The 25,178-nt window shown below is 37.8% G+C and overlaps 1 protein-coding gene across 9 annotated transcripts in view; it reads right to left on the reverse strand.

Moving 5' to 3' along the window:
* The window catches only part of PBRM1 (polybromo 1), a 121,359-nt gene that overhangs the window by 9,623 nt on the left and 86,558 nt on the right, over window positions 1-25,178 (reverse strand). For 4 of the 9 annotated variants that reach the window (XM_019547403.1, XM_019547399.1, XM_019547402.1 and 1 more), the window contains 11 exons: window positions 23,366-23,551; window positions 22,229-22,386; window positions 20,991-21,257; window positions 19,384-19,529; window positions 18,830-18,987; window positions 17,833-18,016; window positions 16,179-16,389; window positions 12,203-12,404; window positions 7,995-8,159; window positions 3,446-3,592; window positions 821-891 (listed from right to left, as the gene is read on the reverse strand). In XM_019547403.1, coding sequence (XP_019402948.1) covers window positions 821-891; window positions 3,446-3,592; window positions 7,995-8,159; window positions 12,203-12,404; window positions 16,179-16,389; window positions 17,833-18,016; window positions 18,830-18,987; window positions 19,384-19,529; window positions 20,991-21,257; window positions 22,229-22,386; window positions 23,366-23,551 — 1,895 coding nt within the window. The remainder of the gene's footprint in view (window positions 1-820; window positions 892-3,445; window positions 3,593-7,994; window positions 8,160-12,202; window positions 12,405-16,178; window positions 16,390-17,832; window positions 18,017-18,829; window positions 18,988-19,383; window positions 19,530-20,990; window positions 21,258-22,228; window positions 22,387-23,365; window positions 23,552-25,178) is intronic. The other 5 variants (XM_019547406.1, XM_019547405.1, XM_019547400.1 and 2 more) reach the window with 4 other exon arrangements.

The raw sequence follows: 25,178 nt of genomic DNA on the forward strand, positions 1-25,178 counted from the left end.
TTTCCTTTTTGTGAGTGGGGGAGCTGCAGGCATGCAGTGTGGAGCCCCAATGATAGAGGCGGATGGGCAAGCTGCATTCCTCCCCCTGCACATTGCGCTGGCTGGAACTGCGCCTCACCATGTGCCAGTGCCTACACCTGGCATGAGCTCCCTGAGCCCCTGCTGCTGCAGCTGCCGGCAGTGGGGGCTGCACATCATGGGGGGAATGTTCGGGGGAGCCCTGCACCCCACAAACCTCACACACCCACACCCTGTCCCCACAACACCCACCAACATATACACACTTCACAACATACCCCATGCCCCCCCAACACACATAGACACACCTCCCCACAAAATATAAAAGAGTAAGACTTTATTTCTGAGCTAGTGTATCCCTTCTATATATGGTACACAAACACAAATCATGGTAAATATTTTTTGTAATAAAATTAAAACATGTTTTAGTAGGTGTTTGACTTTTAGTGTACGATTTGTTTTTTTTTTCTGGTTCTAAGATGGTAACCCCCCTCCCAAAAGCAGTATTTTTGAGAGGCAAGGGGAGGGACTTCTGGTAGCAAAGGTCAGGAATTAGGGGACAGGACTTTTGGTCCCAATAGTGACTGGGTGCAGGGACAACTGTTAAGGGGTGGTGCTACCCATGCAGCTCTCAACAGCTCGCCTAAACTTGTTAAGTGGCCCTCTAGCCAAAATAATTGCCTGTCCCTGCATTAGGACAAGACTGAGACACTGATCTAATACTAACTCAGAGGGGGCACAATCATCTACCAATAAATAAACAGGACTTTTACAGTTTCATAAATAAGGCAAAATTTCTTACCTGCTGTCCAAATGGGTTTCCTCCTGGTGCTGGAGTGCCTACCATGGAAGATACATTTTGACTTATAACACCTATATTTCAAAATATAAACAAAATTTTAGCAAAGTGATAATTTCTATTTTCTTCTTTTTATAGAGTTGTATTCTGTTATCACTATTTGATTTAATACCGTTACTATTTTAGCCATGAGAGCAACATTACTTTTAAAAGAAAATTTAAAGATTAAGGAGAAAAACAGAACAAAACTGTAACACATCAGGATGCAGTATGTTAGATTAAAAATAGCTGTTTCTCAATTAAAAAAAAGAAGTTACTAATTTTCTTGTTCTCTTTTTACTATATTATTTCTTGACTAAATCTTGCAGTTCAAACTGTGCCTTTGTTTGATAGCAGCCACCTCTTCTAAGTAAAAATAAGAAATATTCCCATGTTCAACACTAGCAAAACCATGACATTTCTGTTTTGCTGTACCATATCATCCCTCTAATACAGAAAACATTTTTATTAAAAGTGAAGAGACTTGAATATTCTTAAGGACAAGACAGATTCACAGTATTTGTTTGCTTTATTATAACTTTCAAAACCGAAGGAAAAAAAGAATCTGTTTGCAGAAATATTTTGGAGGCATTTTCTCTATTGCTAGAAGTGTACCAGGGAACAGACAATGCAAGTCACACACAAAAATTTACAAACCTTTTTCAATTGTCCAATTCATTACATTTTAAATAAAATTGCCTGAGACTAAACAGCTAAATGAAAGCTACTCTTAATGATGATCTTCTACTTGCGTTTCTAGTTTTGTCATAATCAAATTACATTTATTTTGAAGTTGAAAATGAAGTATAAATTTCACCAGATGTAATTTGTTATGCAAGAAGCAAAGTCTGTTTGGCAATACTTTTTATTAGAAAACCGATATGGTTGGGAGAAGTGTTGGACAAGAACTTGTGCACAAAAGTGCCCTTCCTCAGGTAGTGACTCAGGAAACAAAGCATGTTGCTGATTTTTCCAGTTGGGATTAATAAACAAATATCCCCTTAAACCTAGAATACTGGAGTATATACCAAACCTTTAATATTATGCTCTTATATTTTACTGGCTTGGTGGGCAGGAGATAGACTATAGCATGCAGCTGTATCACTAAGCTAAAGTACTATGCCGACTCATGATATTAATATGAATCGTATACACCAATGAGAATGCAGGTTACATAACCAGTGCTGAAAGATTGCTTTTAAAAGTGATTTGCATGCAAACACAAAGTCCTGTCAACAGGGCTATAGGTAAGCATCTATCATTACCAATGGAACTAAAGATACTGCTTTTCCCTTATAGAGCAACACCTTAACTGCTGAACATAATATTATAAATAGCAAAACCAGATTACATCGTTGAGCTAAAAGGAGAAAGAATCATCAGCAAATTGGATGAAGTCAATTTTCCTAGAATAGAGAAATCAGTGACATTAGAGGCAAGTGTTACCTACACACTGAGTTTTCCCTTTCTGCCTGATATAATAATTCACTACACTTTCCTGAAACAATTAACACAGAAGACAAAAAGAAATGGGGAAAATGCTGTCTTTTGTCAAAGTAACTGTTGACTTAAATAAAATATTGATTTATTTTACCTAAATATGCTTTGAACTGACATTATTTTAAGCCTTGGACATAATCTAAGACCAGTCTTTAGCACTGTTGGATAATTTATGATCAAGGATAAGACTCCTTACAATTTTAAAATTAATCCATAAATGTGCCCAATCCCAGGTCTAAATTGCAAAGATGAGGACTGCTTCTAATTTTATTCTATGTGATGACTTAAAAATTCAGTACCAGTTTCTAATCTTGTAATATTTTAATGTAATTATTTATCTGACCTATTATTGGTACATAGGTATTTTTAGTCAGATGGCTGAATTTAAACTAAATTAAAAAAAATGCACAGATGGAAACTATTTTCATCAGGAATAGCCAGGAAGACACCTAATTTTTTAGGCCAATAAAAAGTAACTGCATAGTATACTCACATATGAGTGTAAGAACTAAGCTGTTTTAGGGGTTTCAAATTTCTAGTAAATCAGGCTGCAAAGGCACAAGTTTTTAGCAAGTGGAATATTACATTTCAGGGGGGCACATCTACATGAGACGCTAACTGCAGAGTAGCGTGTCACAGGACAAACAGTGCTAATAAGCTATTGCGCAGTATGATTAGGCTCCTGCACAGTAGAATCACTAAAAAGGTGTTCTCCGGCGCTACTGCTCAGTAACTCTGGTTACTGTGCAGTTAGTACCTGATTATACAAGTACTAAATTAAATGAGTAATAACCACTATGTATTAATAAACATATAGACGTATCCAGTAGGTAACTATTTTGCTGCTGGCTCACTACATATATTATTCTGTCAATGTTTATAAATATTCCATTAAGTTCAACAGACATTTAGGATCCATCTGGTATATTCAGCAGCACAGCAGGTACATTACAGCTAAACATACCTAAAAAAGTTCAGGCACAGTCAAGCAGTTAAGCTATGAACAAGCAAGCTGCAGTTTGTTCCTGTAAGAGCTAGTTAAATGGTAAGCACATGAAAATGAAATAATGAGTGAATGAACATTCTTACCCGGTGGTGGGATGCCTGGCATACCTGGCGAAAGTTGGTGGGGTGGGGGCACCCCAGGGTGAAGTGGCTGCATGCTGCCCATGCTAACAATGCCATCAAGTGGGCCCTGCAAAGGTGGCAGCACCGGTGGATAGCCACCTATCATGCCTTGAAGGACACAATAAATTTCAAACATGCATCAATAACATGCAATATGATCTAAACAATAAAGACATGCACTACCCACAAATAAGCACCTTTAGTACAGCACAGCAATACTATAATTAGTATCTTACAAAAATGCACAAAAACTTAAAGTTATAAATATGATATGCTATACTTCAGATGAATCACTATTCAATGTATACATGTATATACAAATTTAATGTATATGTAGGTAAAAATAAATGCTGAATATTCCAATGTATATTAATACACAGAATAACATTCAGTTACAATTAAATGTTACTATGCAAGCAATTTTAATATAGCATTAAGCTCTGCCATTTGCATTCTATTAACAACACAACACTAAATGCATCAATTTATGCACATCCATACTTTGTGGAATAACACTATGGGCAAACCTAACTGGAACAAAAAACATTCTTTGAGCACTTTTTCATAATATATATGCAGAATTCATTTATAAAAAAGGTAATTTATAATGCATGCACTCAACTCAATGTCACAGCACCCAAGATTTTACTGTTGGATTTTTTATAAACTACCTTCTGTACCAATAGAGCAACAGTTTAAGTTAAATATCTGACAGAAACGAATGTGCTGGACACTTTACTGAGTTACAACCTATGTTAGTCTACTGGAGTTAAATAGTGCAACATGGAACATCATCTGACATAATTTTACCTCTGATACTTCCTCCAGCGACATAGAGAGCAAGAGGGAAAGCGAGAGGGTGAGCGCGAGCGAGACCGAGGGCAAGAGCAAGCGAGCGAGTGGGCAGGCGAGAGAGCAAGGGAGTGAGAGAGGGAACAGGAGCGCAAAAGCGTGAAGGAGAGGGCGCACCACAGCAAAAGAGTGTGTGCAGCAACCAGCAAGAGGGCACATGTGACAGAGGGGTTGCGTGGGCACGACAGAGAGGGGGTGCGAATGTGAGACAGAGTCAGAGACAGACAGATGGGGAAAGAGAGAAACAAGAGAGATGGGGAGAGAGAAAGAGAAAGACTCGCGCGCGCGCGCGCACACACACACACACACACACACACACACACACAGAGAGAGAGAGAGAGAGAGAACTAGAGAGAGAGACAAGGTGGGAGAGAAATGCAGACAAAGGAAAAGAGAGAAAGAGACCGGGGGGGGGGTGACAGAGCCAGAAACGGGGCAATAGAGAAAGGGGATGACAGACAGACAGAGGGATGGAGACACAGAGAGAGAGAGAGAAAGAGAGAGAGGGAGAGAGAGAGAATGCTTCTGTCCTCTTTGTCAAAATCTCTCTAGACCAGGGACAATTCAGTATCTATTCATACCCATAGTGTTGTCAGTAAACAAACCTATAGCTTATTTACTTATTAAGCTCTACACCTCCAACTTGCTTTTCTGATCCCTATTTTTTTTAAAGTTTTTAAATTTTGCATGATATGTCGACAGATAGCTAAGGAAACACATTTGACAGACTATGAGAAGATGACTGAGAATGGCAGCATTTCTAAAGAAATGAGAGATAAGTTTAAATATGCAAAATACTGGAGAATCTACAGTACTGTACCTGTTGAGAAACTGACCTACAGAGTGTCCATTACCCTGATAATGAACAATCCTCATAAAATAAAACTTTCAGAATACAGTTTATGGGAATAACACTAGCTGATAACTTTTCAAAGCTCTGACTAGATGCAGTCCCTTTAATTAAAGGAGTTACATGCTCAGAACCAAAGAGAATTTGTAATTTGAAAAAAAACTGGTAGCTTGCTCAGAAGGTAGTACAGAACTGAGAAACTTTCATTGTAGCGTGCATTTCAAATGGGATCAACAATCAAATACAGCAGTCTGGTTACACCTAGATCAATCTAAATTACACAAGAAATCCTCAATATTTTAGAAAATAATTTTTTTTTATAGTAGGTATCCATTTTTATTATTATTTAAAAACTTATCTGTATGAATCCATTAATGTATTTCAATCCATATATTTTACTGAAAACACTAAAACCACAGACAGACAAAAGAATCCATGTAGTGTAGTTCTCACGGTAGCTAACGTCCCACTAAACCACCTTATTATAATCATCTTCAGCTCAGACATTTGAAACTTTTAAAACCTTTCCTTTTGATTACAAAAGCTTATTTTTATACATGTCCATCATTTTAATTTAAGCCTTACTCAATAACTGATTTACTTAATATACTACAGCAACATCTGCATTAAGGATCTGTTCCTATTGCTCATACTATAGTTTTAATGACTGCTTTCAATGTCTCATCATGCAAGCTCCACCATGGTTTTTTTAAGTACAAAATAAACAAACAGGAAAGTTACATTTTTGGTCTCCTGGGTAGATGAATAACACTTTTAGAACTAATTACATCTCCCTTTTTCTATTAAAACTGCATCTGTAAATAAGCTTTTGTAACATTTATTTTACAAATGACTAGAGATTTGCTCCAGAAAAGAAGTGCATCTTGAAAGGACCCAGATTTCTCCACCAAACAGACCATAATAAAGCCCTGCAACTAGTCCCACAAAGCTTTATCATTCATATCAAAGTAATACAAGTATATATGGAATTCTTGATTTTTCTATCACTTTGATACTAACTTAAAGGTTGGGGAAGTAATGAGCAAAACTTTCAATTAATTTATGTTCAGACATTTCCAAATAAAATACTTCTGTAGACTGAGAAGTATAAGACTCCATTATTTAAAATAGGCCACAAAATTGTAAAAAAAATTATAAAGATAGTGTAGACGTATTATATCAATAGTAAGGAAACTATTTGAAGATATATGCATGATAAAGTGGAGAGAGAAGGGAAATCATTGTCATCAGCTTGTATCAAGAGTAGGGTGATAGATAAATAGATACATGTATTTGAGAAATTTACCTCAAAAATAAATATACTGAGTGTTATGTGTAGAACTTAAAATTTTCACAAAGCATTTGAAAAGGTTTCATTATGAGAATTACTGGCTATGACTGACTCCCTGAGAAAACGTAAAATCAGCAGTCAATTTAAAAACACAAGGGGCTGATACTGATCACTTTTCTTGCTTGAATTGACATTACTCAAAGTAAAAACATTTATTGGGGACCTAATTTATAACATGCAAATAATTTTGAGGAATATCAAAAGGCAAGACAGAAAAAATCTAAAGATAAAAAACAGCCAAACATAAAAATGAGCAACCAGAATCAGGGATACTTGGAGTTCTTTACAAGACTGACATACTAGCAGAAAACTGCAATTTATCATGAACAAATGCTTTACAACTTAGATTCCATGAACCATAGAGGAACATATACTTAATTTAAATATCCATGCAGTCTACTACAAGAAAGTGATTTAGATGTTATGACAGGGGGAAAAAGGCCATCTAGCTTTCAACACAACAGTATAACTACATCCTAATACACACACACACACTCACACACACACACACACACACACACACGCATATATGCATAAAGTATATGAAGTAAAAGAGCAAACAGAATTACTGGAATGCATAAGGGAAACTAGAAAAAGGTACCACAAGGCATTATTTAGAATTTGACTAAACTGATGTGATCACTTCTGATCAAACCTGTCACGCAATCAGAAACTGGAAAAAGAAAAAGACCTAAAGAGATCACATCTAACACACCCCCCTATCAATACAGTGTGATTCCTTTTATAGATTCTCCAGTGCTTTGCCAGCCTTTGGATCCGAGTCCAGAAATAATTAATACTTCACATAGTGCCCATAAGTTCAGCTGGCTTATGACTGGTAATAAGCACAACACCTGGATGTAATGGTTTGTTGCATAAGCCCTTAAAGTGCAAGTCTATTCTGAAAAATGACTTGGTAAAAATGGCAAATGTGGGATTTCATGCTTACTGTTTTAACGATTCCAGATCAAGTCTGCTCTGTTTACCAGGATGGTGAGACTGCTGGCTCTGCAAACTCATGCTGGAATCTAAAAGGTAGGCTGGCAGTGTCACATGTCACCAACAATAAAGGATTCTTCATGTGGAGTCTACTTAATACTACCACTGATGATGCATGCACTAGAAGAAAATCCAGCTCACCTTTGGTCATGCTAGCAGGGGGTGAATGTTTACTAAGTGAATTCAATAGATATGACTGAATACAACAAATAGGGAGCAGGTCTAGGAGGAGCCATTTTTTTTTTAGTCTTTTTCAGAAGAATCCTAACTACTGAAGAGACTACCATGGGGAAATCAGGATAATTTTTAGCTTATATTTATTTTTTTAATCAAGAAAGACTGAAGATGTTGAGCTTTTTCTTCAGCAGGAATAAAGTGACCCAAGGAGTGTTCAGAGTTATGAAGGGGTTTGATAAAGTGGATGAGGAAAAAATGGTCATAGCTCCTACTTTTTTTACCTGCAACAGGTGTCAACTGCTGATTGAGCATTCCCATTGGTGTTGGTGGCGGCACCACCCCCATAAGAGCCCCGACAGGAGTGCCTGCCCGGGGGGAGGAATTCTGCTGCTGTTGCTGTGCTGCTCGCTCTCTCTCCTGCTGCTCAGCAACTTTAGCTGCCCGCTCTGTAAAAGCATTTTAGATTTTCAGTTCTGTTTTGTAACCCAGAATTTCAAAATATTATCTGTTCATTAAAAAGGACTAGTAAAACACTGGCATAGTTTAGTCTAATATAAATAGAACAGATTATTTTTCTTATACAGCATAAAATTTGATTTCATTTGGCTCCAGCTAAGACTTTTAGAGAACCTATCATGAAAAATATTCCACAAAGTTTAATGTGAAGTTTTGTTTAATTATTTTTTTTAAAGTCAAAGAACAGATTTGATCATAAAACCAGTGTTACCAACATGATAGCAGCAGTCCAGCACTAGGCCTAGTCCACGCTAAGAAAACTTTGCAAAATGTTTCCACTTTTGATACCACTGGTTCCCCCAGACCAATGGTAGCAATATGGGGACCTTTTGAGTACATGTGCCACTTGCTGCTCAGTTTCAACTGTGTAAGAGTTACACTTGTCCAAAGTAAGATAAGCATTTAAAATACAAATGGCAGTCAGTGGTCCATTTATTCTAGGGGTCCCAAAATTGTTACTAATGGTGAAGCTGAAACAGCAGTGGCAAATGTGGGAAATATTTGCAAAATTTCCCCAGTGTAGACAGGTCCTTAGACAGGTGTTTAGAACATAACAAGCAGCAGTTTGATGGATCAAAAATACTTCCTCTGCCTCTCATTTTTCTCCTTTCCCCATTTTGGTACCCGTACAAGTTACTGCTTTTTTTTTTTTTTTATTGACAGATGTCTAACTCAAATTGTGCTGCTCTGTGGAAGCATGTGTGTCTTTAGTATTGTGAATCTGATTAATATCTACATCAAGTTTCTCACTGCTACTGTAAGAATAAAAGTTCTACTAGATAGGAATCTGACCTGAAGAAAATTTGATGTGGGAAAAAGGGGTATTCCAAACATCCACTCAAGGTGATATTTTCTGCATGCATCTTACTGATTTGTTCTCTGAGTGTTATATCCTACTGAAGCAATGAGAAGCAACGGAGAATAAAAGAATGTAGCATATGCCTTTATTGATTTTAACAGAGAATACAGACCTAAACATTTTCTTGATTTGGCAAAAGATGAAAATTATTACTAAAGGAATAAAGGCTCTCTATTAAATGAGATCAAGAAGTTCAGAACCAGAATTAAATAAGATACTAAATATTTGCTTTTACCAGCACAGAATTCCAAAAGTCTATGATATAATTATCTCTCATCAGTAACTTGTTTGTGCAACCTCAAAATAGCACAGTGAAAGACCAGTTTCATCCTTTTAGGCATTTCCTTTCTTGTTTTCACCATCAGGAAGGGGATGACGGCGCACTGCAACTTCTAAATTTAATAAAGGCACCCTATGTGACTGAGCACAGAAGCCACAAAACATTTGAAGGGAATTCCTGAAGTAGGAAAGAGAACATTTCACTCTTCAAAGTAAAGCAAGTACTTAGGGAAGAAAATAGGAGAAGCTGTTCCGATTTCTCCTTTAAGTTTGGCCAGTTAAAAAACAATCAGAAAAGAAAAAGCCCCTTAAGACACTCTGCAGACCACACTTTGGAATGCTGAGCTTCAGAGTAAGACTGTGATCCAGCTAATATAAAGCAATACTTCAGCAATGACTCTAGCCTACAATCTGTCTGTTGATGTCACAAGTGGTGCAGACCTCCCAGATGAAACTGAAAACATTGATTGCCAGAGCAGTGCAATAATGGTGGGCAAACTTAGAATTCAGTTTTGAGAATTCACCTTAATAAATAGTGAATCCAATCCTAAATCCTTTAGACTAGGCTTTTAAATTATTGGAATGATCTATCCAGCATGACTAACAAAGTAGGATGTAGTCTCTCTGTTCTGAACTTAGCTTTTCCTTATAATGGAAACTTGCCTCATTTGTTGTACATCTTTATTAGTCTTCATAATATAGCTAAGCTAACCAAGGGTGCATGTGCAATGCAGTCTATTTTTGCTTGAATATTGTTAAAATTGTATTACGTATTGCACATGTTCAAAATGCAAAATTTTCAGAGGGTCAAATTCAGCAAAACCAAAACCAATTTTCACCAGAATACTGAAAGACACTTCTCACTGCGGTTTCAAATTATGCCATATTTCAACTTCCTACTCTCCACTGTAATGTCCACACTAGACCATAAATTTTTTTTCACATTATAGCTCCCCACACTCCCGCATAAAATACATTTCAGGTGTGCCCTGAGCTCCAAGCCCAATCCCCACCTCCCCTCAAAATATGGGGGGAGACGCAAGCCAAGGGCAGACCAAGCCTGATAAATTTCAGCCTGAAAACTGAAAGCTCTATGAAGTTATAAGCAAGTTTATGTGGGTATTTAGGAGAGTTGCACGCAGGGAGGGGAAGAGGGGAAAGAATTAAAATGGAAGCACTTAGGCAAACTTGGATGGACACTGCTGCTACCACTATGATACACTAGCACAGTGGTTCTCAAACTTTTCTTCGCGGGCCACTTAAATTGCTGAGGGTCTCGGCAGACCACTTAAACTTTTTTTTTGTTCTACAAAACAAAGCACACAACTCATATTTTAATATCAGCAGTCTTACCTTACGAGTACAGATATTCTCGATTATTCCGCAACCTTTCTGCGGACCATCTGAATGGAGCTCACGGACCAGAGTTTGAGAACCTCTGCACTAGCATATTCCACTGGAAAAACAACTAACTCAATCTTCTCCAGAAGGTTTTAAATATGCACTAGCTATCCTACTGTTCTCCAGAGGTAGGACATAAGGAAAACCTGACATTAATCATGCCATGCAAATGGATAGTGATGTATACACAAACTACAATATAAGAAGGGGAAAAAATCACTTTTGGTACTTTCACAAACACAGCATTATCATTTCCTTTATGTAGTCTGCAACAGAAAATCTGTAGCTGACAAGTGGAGCCTTGTTACCCTCTAACATTACAAAAAGGCATTATTGCCAATCCAAGGAGGACAGATAGTGACAACATGCAAACTTCCAGTATGAAAACCAAAGCTGCTTTTAAATTATGAGCATGCAAAAGAGTCACCAAAAGTCAAACACAAAACCAATCAACAAAAAAAATAAAAGAAAAAAATACTAAGAAAAAAATACTATTCAAAAGATAGCAAACATAACTTAAATAGTCAAGTAATATTTTTTCTAGGGCTGAAACCTTTCCAAGTTACGTATTGTATTAAAAACAGTGCAATAATACTCTGAAAACTAAGTTTTATAATGGAAAGGCTGGAATTATCAACTATAGTGGCAACAGTGAGTTTCAACAGAGCAGTTCCAAGTGAGGATTTATCTGCACCCAGGTAGAAATTTCTTGTAGCACATTACATGAATTTGACCAAAAGTCAAGACATATGGTCAATGTTGGGTAAGAAGGGAAGAAAGAAACAAAAGAAAGAAGAAATGTGTCTTTTGGAGCATTTTCTGAGTTCAAGGGTATAGAATATATCAATCCAAAATCAGTTACAACTAGTGGCTAATGCTGAGTGTCAAATGACTATATCACAAGCAGTATAATGGATTCTGTATCCTGTGTTTTTATTCTACTACTCTTATTTTGATGAAATTTTGCATTAGCCTGATTTAAAATAGTCAAAGGACTCCTTTTTTACACGTACTATTTTATGCCTTTTTACTTCCTTCCCTATACTCTGAACAGTTTCCTACTTCTGGTCCACATAGTTCTATGGCCTTCTTTCTTCCCATCTTTCTATACAGGCTTCCTCCCATCTCATCAATTATCTTCATGCCCACTCACTCTTGAATTGTTTCCATTTTGTTTGTCTGGGTAAAACAGAAATTTATTTCCAACACATTTCTCAGTTAACACATTCATATATTGTACTACATAATTAGATGCATGTTCCATATCATTATGAACATTCCCTAGTACAAACATCTATTTAAACATTTGCACAGAAATTGTTACAAAGAAGTCATCTTCCTTTAATAGTGAAACCTGTTATTTGAATAAAATTACTGAATCTCTTTAGAAAGGAAAAAGTAATCAGGGAAGAATATATACCGTTTCTCATTTACCTTCATATTCTGCTTTCTTGGTTGCTTCCAAGTTTCTCCATTCAGTTCCTACAAGCCTGCTGAGCTCTCCAAAAGAGTAATCTGGATGCTGAGCTTTAATCACAGCTCTCATCTCACTGCTAAATAGGATGTAACCACTCATGTTGATCTTCCTTTTTGATCCCTCCTTCTTGGCGCTTCCTTTGACAGACTTGGGAGTGGACTGTGAGAAAAAGTGGTTATGACCACAAGTGTACAACAGAAACTTCAAGGCACAAAAGCCTTAGTTGTATAAAGTATAACTAAAAACTGTCATATGACTACTGGGTTTCAAGAGTATTTGTTCAACAGCTGTTCTTCCTTGCAGCATGTAAAAAGGGGCTGGGTCTCACAAAGAGTGATTGCTTTATGAGAAATACACGTGTGTAAGATACAGAAAAAAAAATACATTCCATTGGCTTTTAGCCTTTCCATACATAAGACTGACCTCATAATTGAAATGTGGGAAGATTCTGTGTGAGAGAACAAAAAGTGTGTGGCATTAGCCAACATCATTCCAGACTGAGCAAGAAGACTTTCTAAACCAGGAATGCCCTGTGACCAAGCAAGCCAATTAGGAAAGCCAAAAACATAAGATAAAAGAACAAATCTCATTTTTCTACATCTTGGATTTCTTAAAGAATACTACTGACTATTAACTGGCTCAGTCAATATAAAACCCCACTTGTACTGCTGTGCTATCATTTGCATCCTGTATTCCCTCTTGACTTGCAGTCTACAGTTATTTTCCTGCAACTCGAAAAGAACATTTTTCTCCTTAAAAAAAAGTAAAACAGACCCTACTAAGCAGATTTTTAAAAAATGAAACAGACATATTGTTTATTTGGGCTCTTCAAACATCAAAAAGTCCCATGTCATTTAAAGCCAAGTTGCCAATTTAGTGAATGTACAAAGTGAGCCCAACAAACGTGTGTGTGTGTGTGTGTGTGTGTGTGTACACTAAGATAATTACACCCTTTAGCTTGTTTGCTTTTTCTGCACCCAAATTATTATGACGTTTCAGTCAATCAGTGCAAACAACATTAAAAACTCTTTCAGTGGATATCCATCCATTTGAAAAGGACTGGAGAACTTTCATAAAATTACAATAACCTTCAAGATTCAATATACCCAACTTTTCATATCCATAATTTTTATCCCTTTGAATACAACAATGCAACTAAATCCTTCTGTCATAGATTTTTGTCAGAAAACTACACCTTCAAGTGAGAAGGAATAAGCTAATAATTAACTATCAGTATTAATTTTTCAGCCTTTTCATCCTATTAAAGCCAATATGACTGACCCCTATTGCAGATCAGTTTTATTTGCTATTCAATGTTTTTCCATCTTTATCTTTGTTTTAAGTATCTCTAGTTCTTTGCTCTTAATTTGATCAAGCCAGACTTTCACTAAAATCGAGAAAAAGGTACAGGAGCCTTCCTTTTCAATTTGTCAAGCCATTCTAACACCACTTTCAGTTATCTTGATTAGTTTACTGCCTGTCTATAGATTTCTTTCCTTATTATATATAATGCTTTCTATGTTTTGAGTGGAATCCTAATGTGTACAATTCAGCATGCTTAAGGCAGGTGGGCATAAATATACCCAAATATAGTTTCCTGTTAATTTCCTTCACATTTGAAACTGAGATGTACATCCTTTTTCCAATTAACTAATTATGGGGGTGAAGTTAGTTATGAAAGAATGTCTCTGTAGATTTGGAACTATGCTACATGTTAATTATTTTTCAGTGAGGTCTAGATAATGCCCTCAAAACCAAATCAGATACGATATTCTGTAATTTACTTTTCAGACAAGCAGTACTTCTGAGTACCCTCTGAAGGTGCTTATAAACCATGAGATTATCATGTTTAATCAATCAGCATATATTAAAATTAATATTGATTCCTTTAGTTTTTCCTTAAAATGTAATTCTCTTCCTTCAATTAAAAAAGTGAAATATGAATGTGTATGTTTAAATTCAACTACAGCTTAATATACAGGATGAACAGTTTCATTTATGTAAATTGTTCATCTCTGCTACACTGAAGACAGAATTAGGATGTAATGTTCTTACCAAGCTTGGTCTTTCCCTTTCCATTGTTTCCAGTACTGACTAATCACTGTACTACTTTTCCAAACATCTCTTAACCTCCTTTCAGCAGAATTATGGTAGGTGGAGATTAGCTAAACACAAAATTGCAAAGGAGGGCAGAGTATGCTCAAGAGTGAAAACTGAATAAAGTTTGAGAACATCATTAGTCTCTGCAAATCCCTACTCGAACTGTCTTCTGCAGCTGCAGCTGCTATGCCTGCCACTTCAACTCTGCCCCACAGTTTCTTTCTCAAAAGCCACATGACTCAGAGAATGAAGGTAGGCTAGTGCTCCCAGATTTCAGGGCATTTTTGGGGCTGCTCCAGGGGGATGCAGGAGTGGCCTTGCCTCAGCTGGGTTCCATTTTATCCCTGGCAAGCTTTTAAATACATCAGTATCTGTTTGAACTACTTTCTACTGTTGCCAGGATCTTGATAATATTCACATTTTGAGGTCAGAGAAATCATCGTTCTATTACTTTAGACAAAGGCTGTGCAACAGGCAGTCTGTGAGCAGTTAGTACGAGGCCCATGAGTCCCTGCACACATCTCACATTGCTGCACAGCAGGAAAGGGGGCCCAGGGAGGGACATGCATTGCTGGCACTGCCTGTGAAGTGGAGGGCAGGTGAATGCACACTACTTGTGCAGACCATGGCTGCAGGAGTAGCAAGATTCCGGAAGCTTACTCCCACTGAGTATGGCTTTTATGGTGTATGACTCCGAGCCACACCAAAGTTGGACAGCACAAGTTAGCTCAATTTCCTATCATGTCCTTCAAATTTTATGCTTGTGGCGTGGGCTTTGGGCAGCTGCAGCAAGGCGGCCCCAATAGCGGTGAAGAAGGCTGGCCTCTTCTTCCTGTGCTGAGTAGCAGCTTCTGCCCAGCTGCTGCCACTGCTCAGCATTGGCAGGTATGTCTGGAGTAGGTGTGGGGTGGGTGGGGGCAGGGCTATGCACACAGGTTCTGGCTGGTCTGGAGCTGGTCTGCTCCACTGGTCAAAATGTTGTGCATGATTAATGCAATTGACAGAATAAAGCGTTAATTTGTTTTTGCATTTACAGTGTAAATTAATTGTGATAAACAGCCCTAAAAAAAAATAAGGAAAAAAAAAAGCAAAACCTAGGAAATTCAACACTGAAAAGCACGAGTGACATATCTTTAGTATGTATCAAATGCCCTGACCACATTACAGAAGTTTTAGAAGCAAATAAATCAGAATTGAATTTTACATTATCCAGTGACAGGTGACTCAATTTACAAGCCCCATCTTTTTCCTCAGCTCATAAGAACTGACATACTGGGTCAGAACAATGGCCCATCTAGCCCAGTAGCCTGTCTCCAATAATGGCAGGAGCAGATGCTTTAGAGGGAAATCATAGGAAGAGGCTATGACACCATACACTGCTCCCCGGTTGCTGACTGGTATCAGGGTGCATGTGCCCCCTGACTCAAGAGGCACCAGACACGCATGCAAATTAAAATTAAAACCTAACAACCTAAATTTTGAAAAATGACTATTGATTTTTAGTGTCCAATTTGAGTGAATTTAAAATCTGGTTCATTTCTAAGGAGGTAGTGATCAACATTTTCTGAAAATGGATCAAATTGAGCAGGGGAAAAAATACTTCCCCATCCCCAAATCACTAATCACTTCTGAAAATATTCCACTTTGTCAAAAAAACCTACTGTGATAGGTAACATTTTATAGTCTAGAAGTGTTTTAAATAATCATCTCATTGACTGCTGAGCTATAGTATAATTCCACGAATGTTTATTTTTGTTTTCTTGATTGCTTTGTTCGGGGAGGAAAGGAGAATATGGACTGGAATATTATAAAATTTTGCAAGTGCATCTTTACCTGTGGTGGAGTATATGGCATTATATCCAATTCACTAGCCAGTGGAGTCTGAAGTTGAGGCATAGAAGGTGCTTCAGAGATGTCACCTTCTTCATCTCCCATCTCTTCAATATCCTCATCACCCCCTTCCAACTCAGCAAATTTTGCTTCTAGTTGCTGAATCTTTCTCTCCAGTAGTGGAGATGGCTCCTTTTGTGGAACTATGGGTTTTCTGAGAGGAGAATAAAAAGAGATTACAATTACATCTTTGTCTGCATGAGAAGCCATTTCTAACCCTTGTTTGGAGATAAGCCACATAATATATATGCAAAACGGATATAACAAAGGAACCCAAGAACACTGTAACAGTCCCGTTTTGGTTCCATCCACCCCTCCAAGTAGCAAGTCAGTGTGGTTACACTTTAAATATCCTGTCTTTACTACATCAAAACACTAGCTATTACAGGCAGCCCTCGATTTATATTTCAAGTTACAACGTTTCGCATTTACAATATTTATAAATTGACACTGTTTCAAATTTCTGATGTCAGTTTCAACTTTACAACGCTTGATCTGATGTGATGCCACACCAGTGAACAAGTTCAAGACTCCAGAAAAACCTGCAGCCAAGACTCCTGTGAAGACTCCAGCCAAGAACCCTTCAAAAAGTCAAGAGTCCTTCAAAAAGTCCAGCAAAATCACCTCAAATCAATATGATTGCTATTTACAGTATAAATACATTCATGTAGCTACATTACACATCTATAATTGACTGAGTACAAACTTTTTGGTTATTTTTGGTGAAAATAGGGTATTGGGTCTTGGTTCAGGAACCAATCCCCCATTTATTACATTGCTTCCTATGGGAAAATTGGCTCCGAGTTACAACGTTTTGACTTAAGATGCGGTTTTCAGGAACCAATTATGTTGTAAGTCTGAGGACTGCCTGTATTTTGTTCTTTATTTGCAATAGAATAGGGTCATTCTAGGCTATCTGGAATAATATGGACACTTCTCTAAAAGCCTGTTAAGAAAAGTATCATCAGGATAGAAATTGTTTCCTATCCCATGATGCAGTATGGAAATAATGATGGCAAAAGACCTCCCACTTTTTAGTGTTTCCATAGTCAGTGTTCAGCAGAAAATGCTCATATACCTGATGTGACAGTCAAGCCACTTTGTTTAATTTAGTTTTATTGCCGGAAGGCTCTTATTTTTACTTGTGGGTTAGGATGAAACGGATTTAAGAAACTAAGACTTGTTTCTGCATAATCTTTAAGAAAAGCATTTGTTTAGCATTAGAAATTTTAAACAGGTATTTTGTTAGCATTTTTCTTGGGAATCAGTTACACCAGAGAATATACGTATTATTAACATCTATCAGTATGGGGGCATCTTATCTGAGAGCCTAAGCATGACAGGTGACCCTTTGTTATTTATGATTATGCCAAAAGGACTGTCCACTTGAGAGCACAACAGCTTTTTTAAAACCCTGGTGTGAAAACTAGATATCCATGGATATGAAAAAAAATGAAATGGGAGGTAGAAGTTGAGGCCATCTGGTTTTTTTCCATGTGGGTTTTAAATATTTGTAATTGGTCTGATTTGATATTCTATTGCAGTTACATTTTTTTATTATACAGAAAAATAAAATTTAACCCTTGTCATATTTTACCTAAAATAGTAAATTTCATCATCTACTACTTTTGCAGAAAGCGAAAACCTCTTAAGCCCTTTAAATTTCTTCATCTGCTTGTCACTCTCATTATAGCGACTTTCACAAAGAAAAACATCATTTTCAGATATCTCTGTTGGTCGACAGGAAAGGAAGTCCTTAAATGATAACACAGCACACTTTCCTACAAAGATAAAAAGAAACTGATAAGAAAGTGTCCTGTATTCATAACTCCAACAAAGTTTTTCATAAAACATAGTGCTTTATTATACTCAACAAATTATGCCAATTAATTATCCATTGCTCACAGTCTGTCAGAAAATGGACTCCTACCAAATTAACCCAACCAAGCTTTTTTAATGTGAGATAGACATGAAAATTTATAAAAAAACAAAAGAACTCTTCACCCCCACCTTGCCAAAAAGGACAGGTTTCACTGAAAAACATTTCTTACCCCCAAACAGCAAAAAACATATTTTAAAAAATATAAACATTAGAAAGTGTAGAAATGAGTACATGATCTCACAAATTCTATACTGTCATGATTTTTTAATCATGCTTTTTTCAGCTTAATTTAATGTGACATCCCAAATGCTGCAAAGTATTTACCAAAGTAAATAAGGTACCCTGAGTAGAAAAGTCCAATTTGGTTTTTAAAGGATTCAGTTCCAACTACCTTTTAGTACAGCCAAGTTTTTTCTGAGAAATTAGACTGGAATGACATGTCTGTGGATTTCACAGAATTCTCTGATTTCTGGTTATAGGGGATGGGTGAGAGTAAAAGTAACATGCTATGGTGGGAAAGCTTTATAAAAGGAAAGGGTCTTTCAAAAGCATTAAAGATGGTCAGCCATGTAGTACACAACAATGAATTTGGATAACTTTCTTTCCCATCCTAAAAAACAAGGCCATGCATAGCTATTGTTCTATCTCATTTTAAAATGTAAGAGTTAGGAAAAAATGTTAATTAACTGGATTTCAAATGGTAAATAACTACCCAGGATGCATGTCATAGGACAGGTCTCTTCTAGGTTACTCAAAAACACTTCCTTCTTGTAAAACATTTTAGTTGGTTCATGTTCAGTTTCTTCAGGATGTATGAAGATTGGACCAAAAAAATATGCAGCTCCATCCCGTACCCACATCTTTTCAATTCTAAAAGGATAGACAAGTAATTGATAGAGAAGTAAACACACTTGTGTTCTAAATAAAATAAATGCACACAATAGGTTGTTATGAAAAGCTATCAAAAGAGAATGATTAAAAGAAGTAAGAGAGTTAACTTGGTCAACATAAATGATTCTCATTTTTTGTAATTTATTATCATTGCATATTGGTCACTACTGGCTCTATTTGAAGCTTACAACAGACTGTGCTAACCAACAATAGTTTGACATTGAACTAATTATTTTGTGACTCAGGATAGGTAGCACAAGAATAAGTTGGTTCATGTTTCCCTGTTCTTCGGAATCTATAAAAGTAGACGCAATAGTTTTCTTCATTAACAAATTTTTCACCACAATTTTTAAACACAAGACAAAATATACACACCTTCCCACCCGAGGTCGCACCAAGCCATGTGATTTTATAAAGACACAATCGCCAACCTTAAGCCACATATCATTATAACAGAGCTGTTCAAAGTAGTGGCAACCAGGTTCTCCATTTGACATTTCCACTGGAACATCTTCTTTCTCCTACATAAAAGCATGCATTTAAATATTGGTAAAGTAAAGGAGCTGGAGGTAGCAAAAGTGAAACATATTTTTATTCATGTATTTTTTAAAATTGATAATAAATGTAAAATTAAACTTGTATAAAACACACACATTAAGCCCTGAATTCTGAAAGCTAAAAGGTAAGACCAATACTGCTCTCAGTTCAAGTTCTTCACCTTATAATTTTTAAAAAAGATGAAGCTTTTCAGGATGGCAATCCAGAGCCATTTTGTTGGTTTATCGACAGAAAAGTTATTAACTAGTATAGCAAAACTACAATACATCTAAGTTTTCTGTTTTTTTTAAGCATAACATTATATGGTCCAGGGGTAAGTAATCAGGTATTATTAGTAAAGGCAATCATGCCTTAAATACAAAAACATCACCATTCAGTGCATTATTTTTTATAAATTTCATAGTTTGCCCCATTTAATCCTGGAACCTGTATGCAAGATTCATGTCACGATCCACTAAAACGTCAACCGAGGATTGTTCAGCTCACAGTAGATGCTCATCATGAGCACCTCCTTAAATGTTCAAATTTTTAATAAAATATTTTATCATGGGCTAAAAGCAAATCAGAACATAGGCCTCTAGCTTCTTTTTTGGAGGTCTATTTGGGGCTGACAGTAATCAGATAGTGCCTATTTTAATTTGAAATTATATGACCTTAAAAATGTGTATCGGGCACATAAAATAAACATAAATCCTAGAGGCTACATGTCTTAAGGGCTGCACAGGCCACATCAGATGCACGGCATAGCACCTCTTACCACTGCTGCACTCTGCACTTGTGGGGTAACCCCCCTTCCCCACCCCATAGGCACAGTTCCCTGGCCCATGGCTCTGATTCCTCCTGACCACTGGGGTGCAATCCCAGATTCACCCTCAACAATCTTGGGACAAAGGGAGAAAGTTGAAGAAGGGAAAAGGAGGAGGGAGAGTGAGCCTGAAGACTCTGACTGCTATTGCAGCTGGAGTGATGGCTGGGGAACGGGGGAAAAGGGGGCACAGGAGGCAGCATCCGGATGAAAGCCCAGGGGCTGCACATTAATCCCCCATGGGAGCAGGAGTTGGACAACCTGCTAGTTGGACAACCTTGATCTAAATGACAATTATTGAAGGAAGTTAATCTAAGATCTTCACATTTTATAAAACTTGTGTATGACAGGTTTAGAAAGGGTCAGTGGTCAGCTAATAACAACTTCAAGGAATACAATCAAGGCTAATACTTAGTTTAATTAAGATTTCAATTATTTTTAAGGAACATGAATGTACACACATTTTATTTTTTAAAACACAAGCATCAAATCTAACAATTTGTTTTTATTTCTTTAGCTTTTTAGAGGCTGTGAAAATCCAGATTATGAATTTCTATATTTTCAACTTTTCTGATCCCAAATCCTCTTTCATTCAATATTGAGCTTATTCTCCGCATACCTTTTCAAGATGAAGGATACCATCTCCTACTTTATTATCCTCTAAATTTTCACCATGTTTTTCTTCATCCACTTTGTCTGTATTAGCAAAGACAGAAGCAACACGGACCACAGGCAGAGGTACATCTCTTGGGATAAACCTTACAGAGCTAATGGGCATAGTCCACAATTTAATCTTTTTAAAAGACTTTGTCTTTGCAGAATAACGTGACTCACAGACATAGACATCTTCATCTCTAAAGGTTTCTGGACATAATTTAAAATACTCCTGTGGAATGAAGAGAAGATTAAATATTTTCTCTTAGATTAAATATTTTAGCAACATTCCCACACATAGAGTTTAAACCACCAACTCTATGCTTTTTGCTTGCACTTGCTGAAAACAGTATCCCATGAGGTTGCTACAACCTTTGTACTAAGTTTCTTTCTTTTGGTTTGATATCTGAGTTACTAAAATTAAAAATGTGAAAAAAACTTTAAAGTGTCTTACAAATAATTCAAGTTACTAAATTATCTGCCCAGAGAGTTATAGTATATTTATCTATAAAAATAGGTAAAATTATAATTACAGGCATGCGTGTACTGCAACTCTGCCTTGCAAGATACCTAAGCTCTGAGCAGATGAGACTACCACTACTTTAAGAGAGAAATATAAATTCCACCCCCATTAAATCTTTGGTGGTAACACAAGTATATTAATTAGCAGCCAACATGGTTAAAGATGTGCTTGTTACATCAACACAATGCCCATAAAAGTCTAGCCCAAGAGAGCTGGTTCATTTTACACAAAAAAGCATTCATGATTGTAAGGACCTTCAGTACAACCTATACTGGTGGAATCTAATGGGTGATGTAGAAATGAAAGATTATATTCACTACCATACCCCTGAGGCATCCAAACCTCCTCCTAACAAAATTTAATATTTGAGGAAAATATATTAAGAGTGTACCTGGGATTTCCCTACCACCCTTACTGGGGGAAAAAAAAGAAGCAAACAACTTAATAATGATTTAATGCATACATGCACATGATTTCTACAGAAAAACTCATACTAAAAAGAGTACAAATTTGCCTCTTTCTCTGTATTGTGGATTAACTACAATGTATAATACAGAAAAATACCACCAAATGAAAAATATTAATTTCATATAGGTTCTGTTACAATCCTTGAGTCTTAGTTTAATTTGTTAAACTAATTACTTGTTTTGCATTACATTTTAGTCAATTTAATATGTTACCTTAACAAACATGACCACACATTTTCCTAAAATCTTGCTAACAGGAACTTTATTATAATAGTCACTCTTAAAAACTTCTTTTTCCAGAAATTTCCGTGTCGCAAGGTGGAATGTTTCATTTGGCCGATAAAACCAACAGCCATATAACCATTTTTCTCCTAAAAAACATAAAAAACACGATATATTCTCTACTGAATAAACAAGGGGGATTGTATGTACCATAGGCTGCCAACCCCTGTTCTATGCTAAATGGTCCTGTGTGCCATCTCCAGGTCTGCCAGCCCCCTATATCAAGTGCAGTGCACACAGCCTGCACTGGTCCTGAGTCTTACTATGTGCCAACCCTCAGGGATGGCCCAGGGCATGTGCTGGCTGTGACATGTGGGCTAGACATGGCACTGCATGTGGTAAAGAGGTTCTAGGGTGTGGGCTGCATTGCAGCAGCCTGGACCATGTCACTGTAGTGCCCACAGTATGCCCAGTTAGGTCTAGCTCGTGTGTTGCATGCAGAGTGTGGGGTTGGGGCCAGATCAACAACTCACAGGCCAGATCATTTGGCTCTATGGGACAAATCTGGCCCACAGGCAATGTTTGACACCCTGAGCTCAAGAGTCACCCATTGCTGATAAAGGACACCCAGGAACAAACAGGTGAAATTAGTGCTTAATACAGTTTAATTGTAAGCTTGCATAGGGTATGCAGCATTTGACCCCATTATGGAATTTAAACCACAGGTTCTGAACACATCTTGTGCTGTGGTGCGCTCAAAGCATTCAGCACTGGTTGCATTGTCAACAGTGAATACTTTTTCAGGCACAGAAAAGACCCTTTTGTTCTTCCCCTGTTCATTAAAGAGCAGAAGTTGATGGACTTTTAAATGGGCAACATCAAGACCAAAAACAAGCCTGTTTTCATCTGCAGGATGTTCATAACAAGGGAAAAAAGAGGATAGCTGGCACCCAGCCGAATTTTTCCAACATGCAAAACCTTTAGATTGTTTAAAAAATAATCACTATACATATACTTTTCTAAGTAAAAACTAAGTACCCAAGTAAGGAAAGCTCAAGCTGGAAGTATTAGCAGGGAATATTTACAATTTACAGTGTTTTAGTTTTTATAAAGTAAAGAATTCCTTACCGGCTGAATCTTCCCACAGCCGCTCAATACAGACTATATGAGGTTGTAAATTGGCTTCTGCGGGTTCTACATAGACATAATCCCCAACATGGTACATGCTATTTTTAAAGCTGCAATCCTGGCTGTAGGTCCGATGCAAGCTTGACAGACCAGTTCCTCCAGCAGAATCTTCGCTTTTTTCAGCTTCTTATTTCAACATAAGGGAAAATGGAAAACCACCAAGTCAAAGCTAAGGAATGAGATATTCCAAAAGCTATCACCTTACTACCACACATCTCTTCTCCTAGAATCCAAGCTGTAGTAACTTTGGCCCCCCCTACATATTGCAAGTGTTGCAATAGTTAATTAAGCAATTTCCTGGAGATTGACTACATGCGCAAAGTACTGATAACAATAAAAATCTCCAACCAGCTATCAAATTAGACCTTGAAAATGTATAGCTAGTTACTATCAAAAACTTTAAATTTGCATGTGTAGCACGATCTCCCATGAGGCTGGGAGCCCCATCAGCTTTAGGCTCCCAGCCACAGGGGTGACTTTGCCCAGCTGAGACAGAGTCCTGCAACTGCTGGGAACTCTCAGCCCCAACAACTGTGGACTCTGGGTCCCAGCAGAGTCCCACAGCTGCAGAGGCTAGGTACCTGCAGCATGTCTCCCGATGCTGGGACCCAGCTTTGTCCTGGAAGGTACAGGGCACAGCTGTGATCTTCCAGCCCCAGTGGGTTCATGCACTCCTAGGGTAGGGAGGTTGCTGCAGTGACCTCCCAATCATGGGGGGTGTGTGGGGTGCCCTGGCAGCTGGGAGCCCTTCAGCTGAAGGGATTCCAGCCACAAGAGCTTGCTTCTTTCCACTGCAGGGGGAGCCCAGGCTTGGGCTCCCACTGCAGCATCAGTAAGGCCTGGCGGCACCAAACTGACTAGCACCACAAATTAAAGGGACCACAGTATGAATGTGAGCCAGCAATGCAATGCTGTAGCCAGTAGGGCAAATAATACTCTGGCATGCATCAATCGATGCATCTCCAGCAAAACCAAGGAAGTGATTCTTCCACTCTACTCAGCACTGGTGAGACCACAGCTGGAGTACTGCATCCAGTACTGGGCACCACACTTTAACAAGGACGTGGACAGGCTTAAGAGAGTCCAAAGAAGAGGCACCTGTATGATCAGTCTTACACAGCAAGACAAATGAGGAAAGGCTGAGGGATCTAGGACTCTTTAGCCTGAGGAAAAGAAGGCTGAGAGGGAACCTGGTAGCAGCTTACCGCTACACTAGGGGAGTGTATCAAGAGCTCAGTGAGTAACCATTTACCAGGGCACCCGAATGGAAAACCAGGAATAATGGCCACAAACTCCTGGAAGATCGAGTTCTTCACAGTCAGAGTGTCCAGCCTGTGGAATAAGCTCCCTCCAGAGGTGGTGCAATCACCTACCCTGGAACTCTTCAAGAGGAGACTACACTGTCACCTTGCTGGGTTCACCTGATCCCCAGTTATCTTTCCTGGTTAGGGCAGGGGGCTGGACCCCATAATCTCCCGAGGTCCCTTTCAGTCCTACAATCTATAAATTCTATGAATTCTAGGACATAGCAGGATCCCCTTCTGCTAAGTGCCATATAAACATAATAAGAAAGAAAAAAGGCTCCCCCTACCATTATTCTTCCCAATAACCAAAGTAAAAATGGCACACCAAACTTGTCCCTGCCACTGGCTTCCAGTTTCCAGCAGAACATTTAATATGTTCTATGTTCCACCTATCTTTTCGTTCTTGGCTCCTAGTTCCCAGTGGAATGTTTGAGCATGTGCTATTCTCC

Source organism: Crocodylus porosus, unplaced genomic scaffold, assembly GCF_001723895.1.
Source record: "Crocodylus porosus isolate Cpor-Errol unplaced genomic scaffold, CroPor_comp1, whole genome shotgun sequence".
Taxonomy (NCBI): domain Eukaryota; kingdom Metazoa; phylum Chordata; order Crocodylia; family Crocodylidae; genus Crocodylus; species Crocodylus porosus.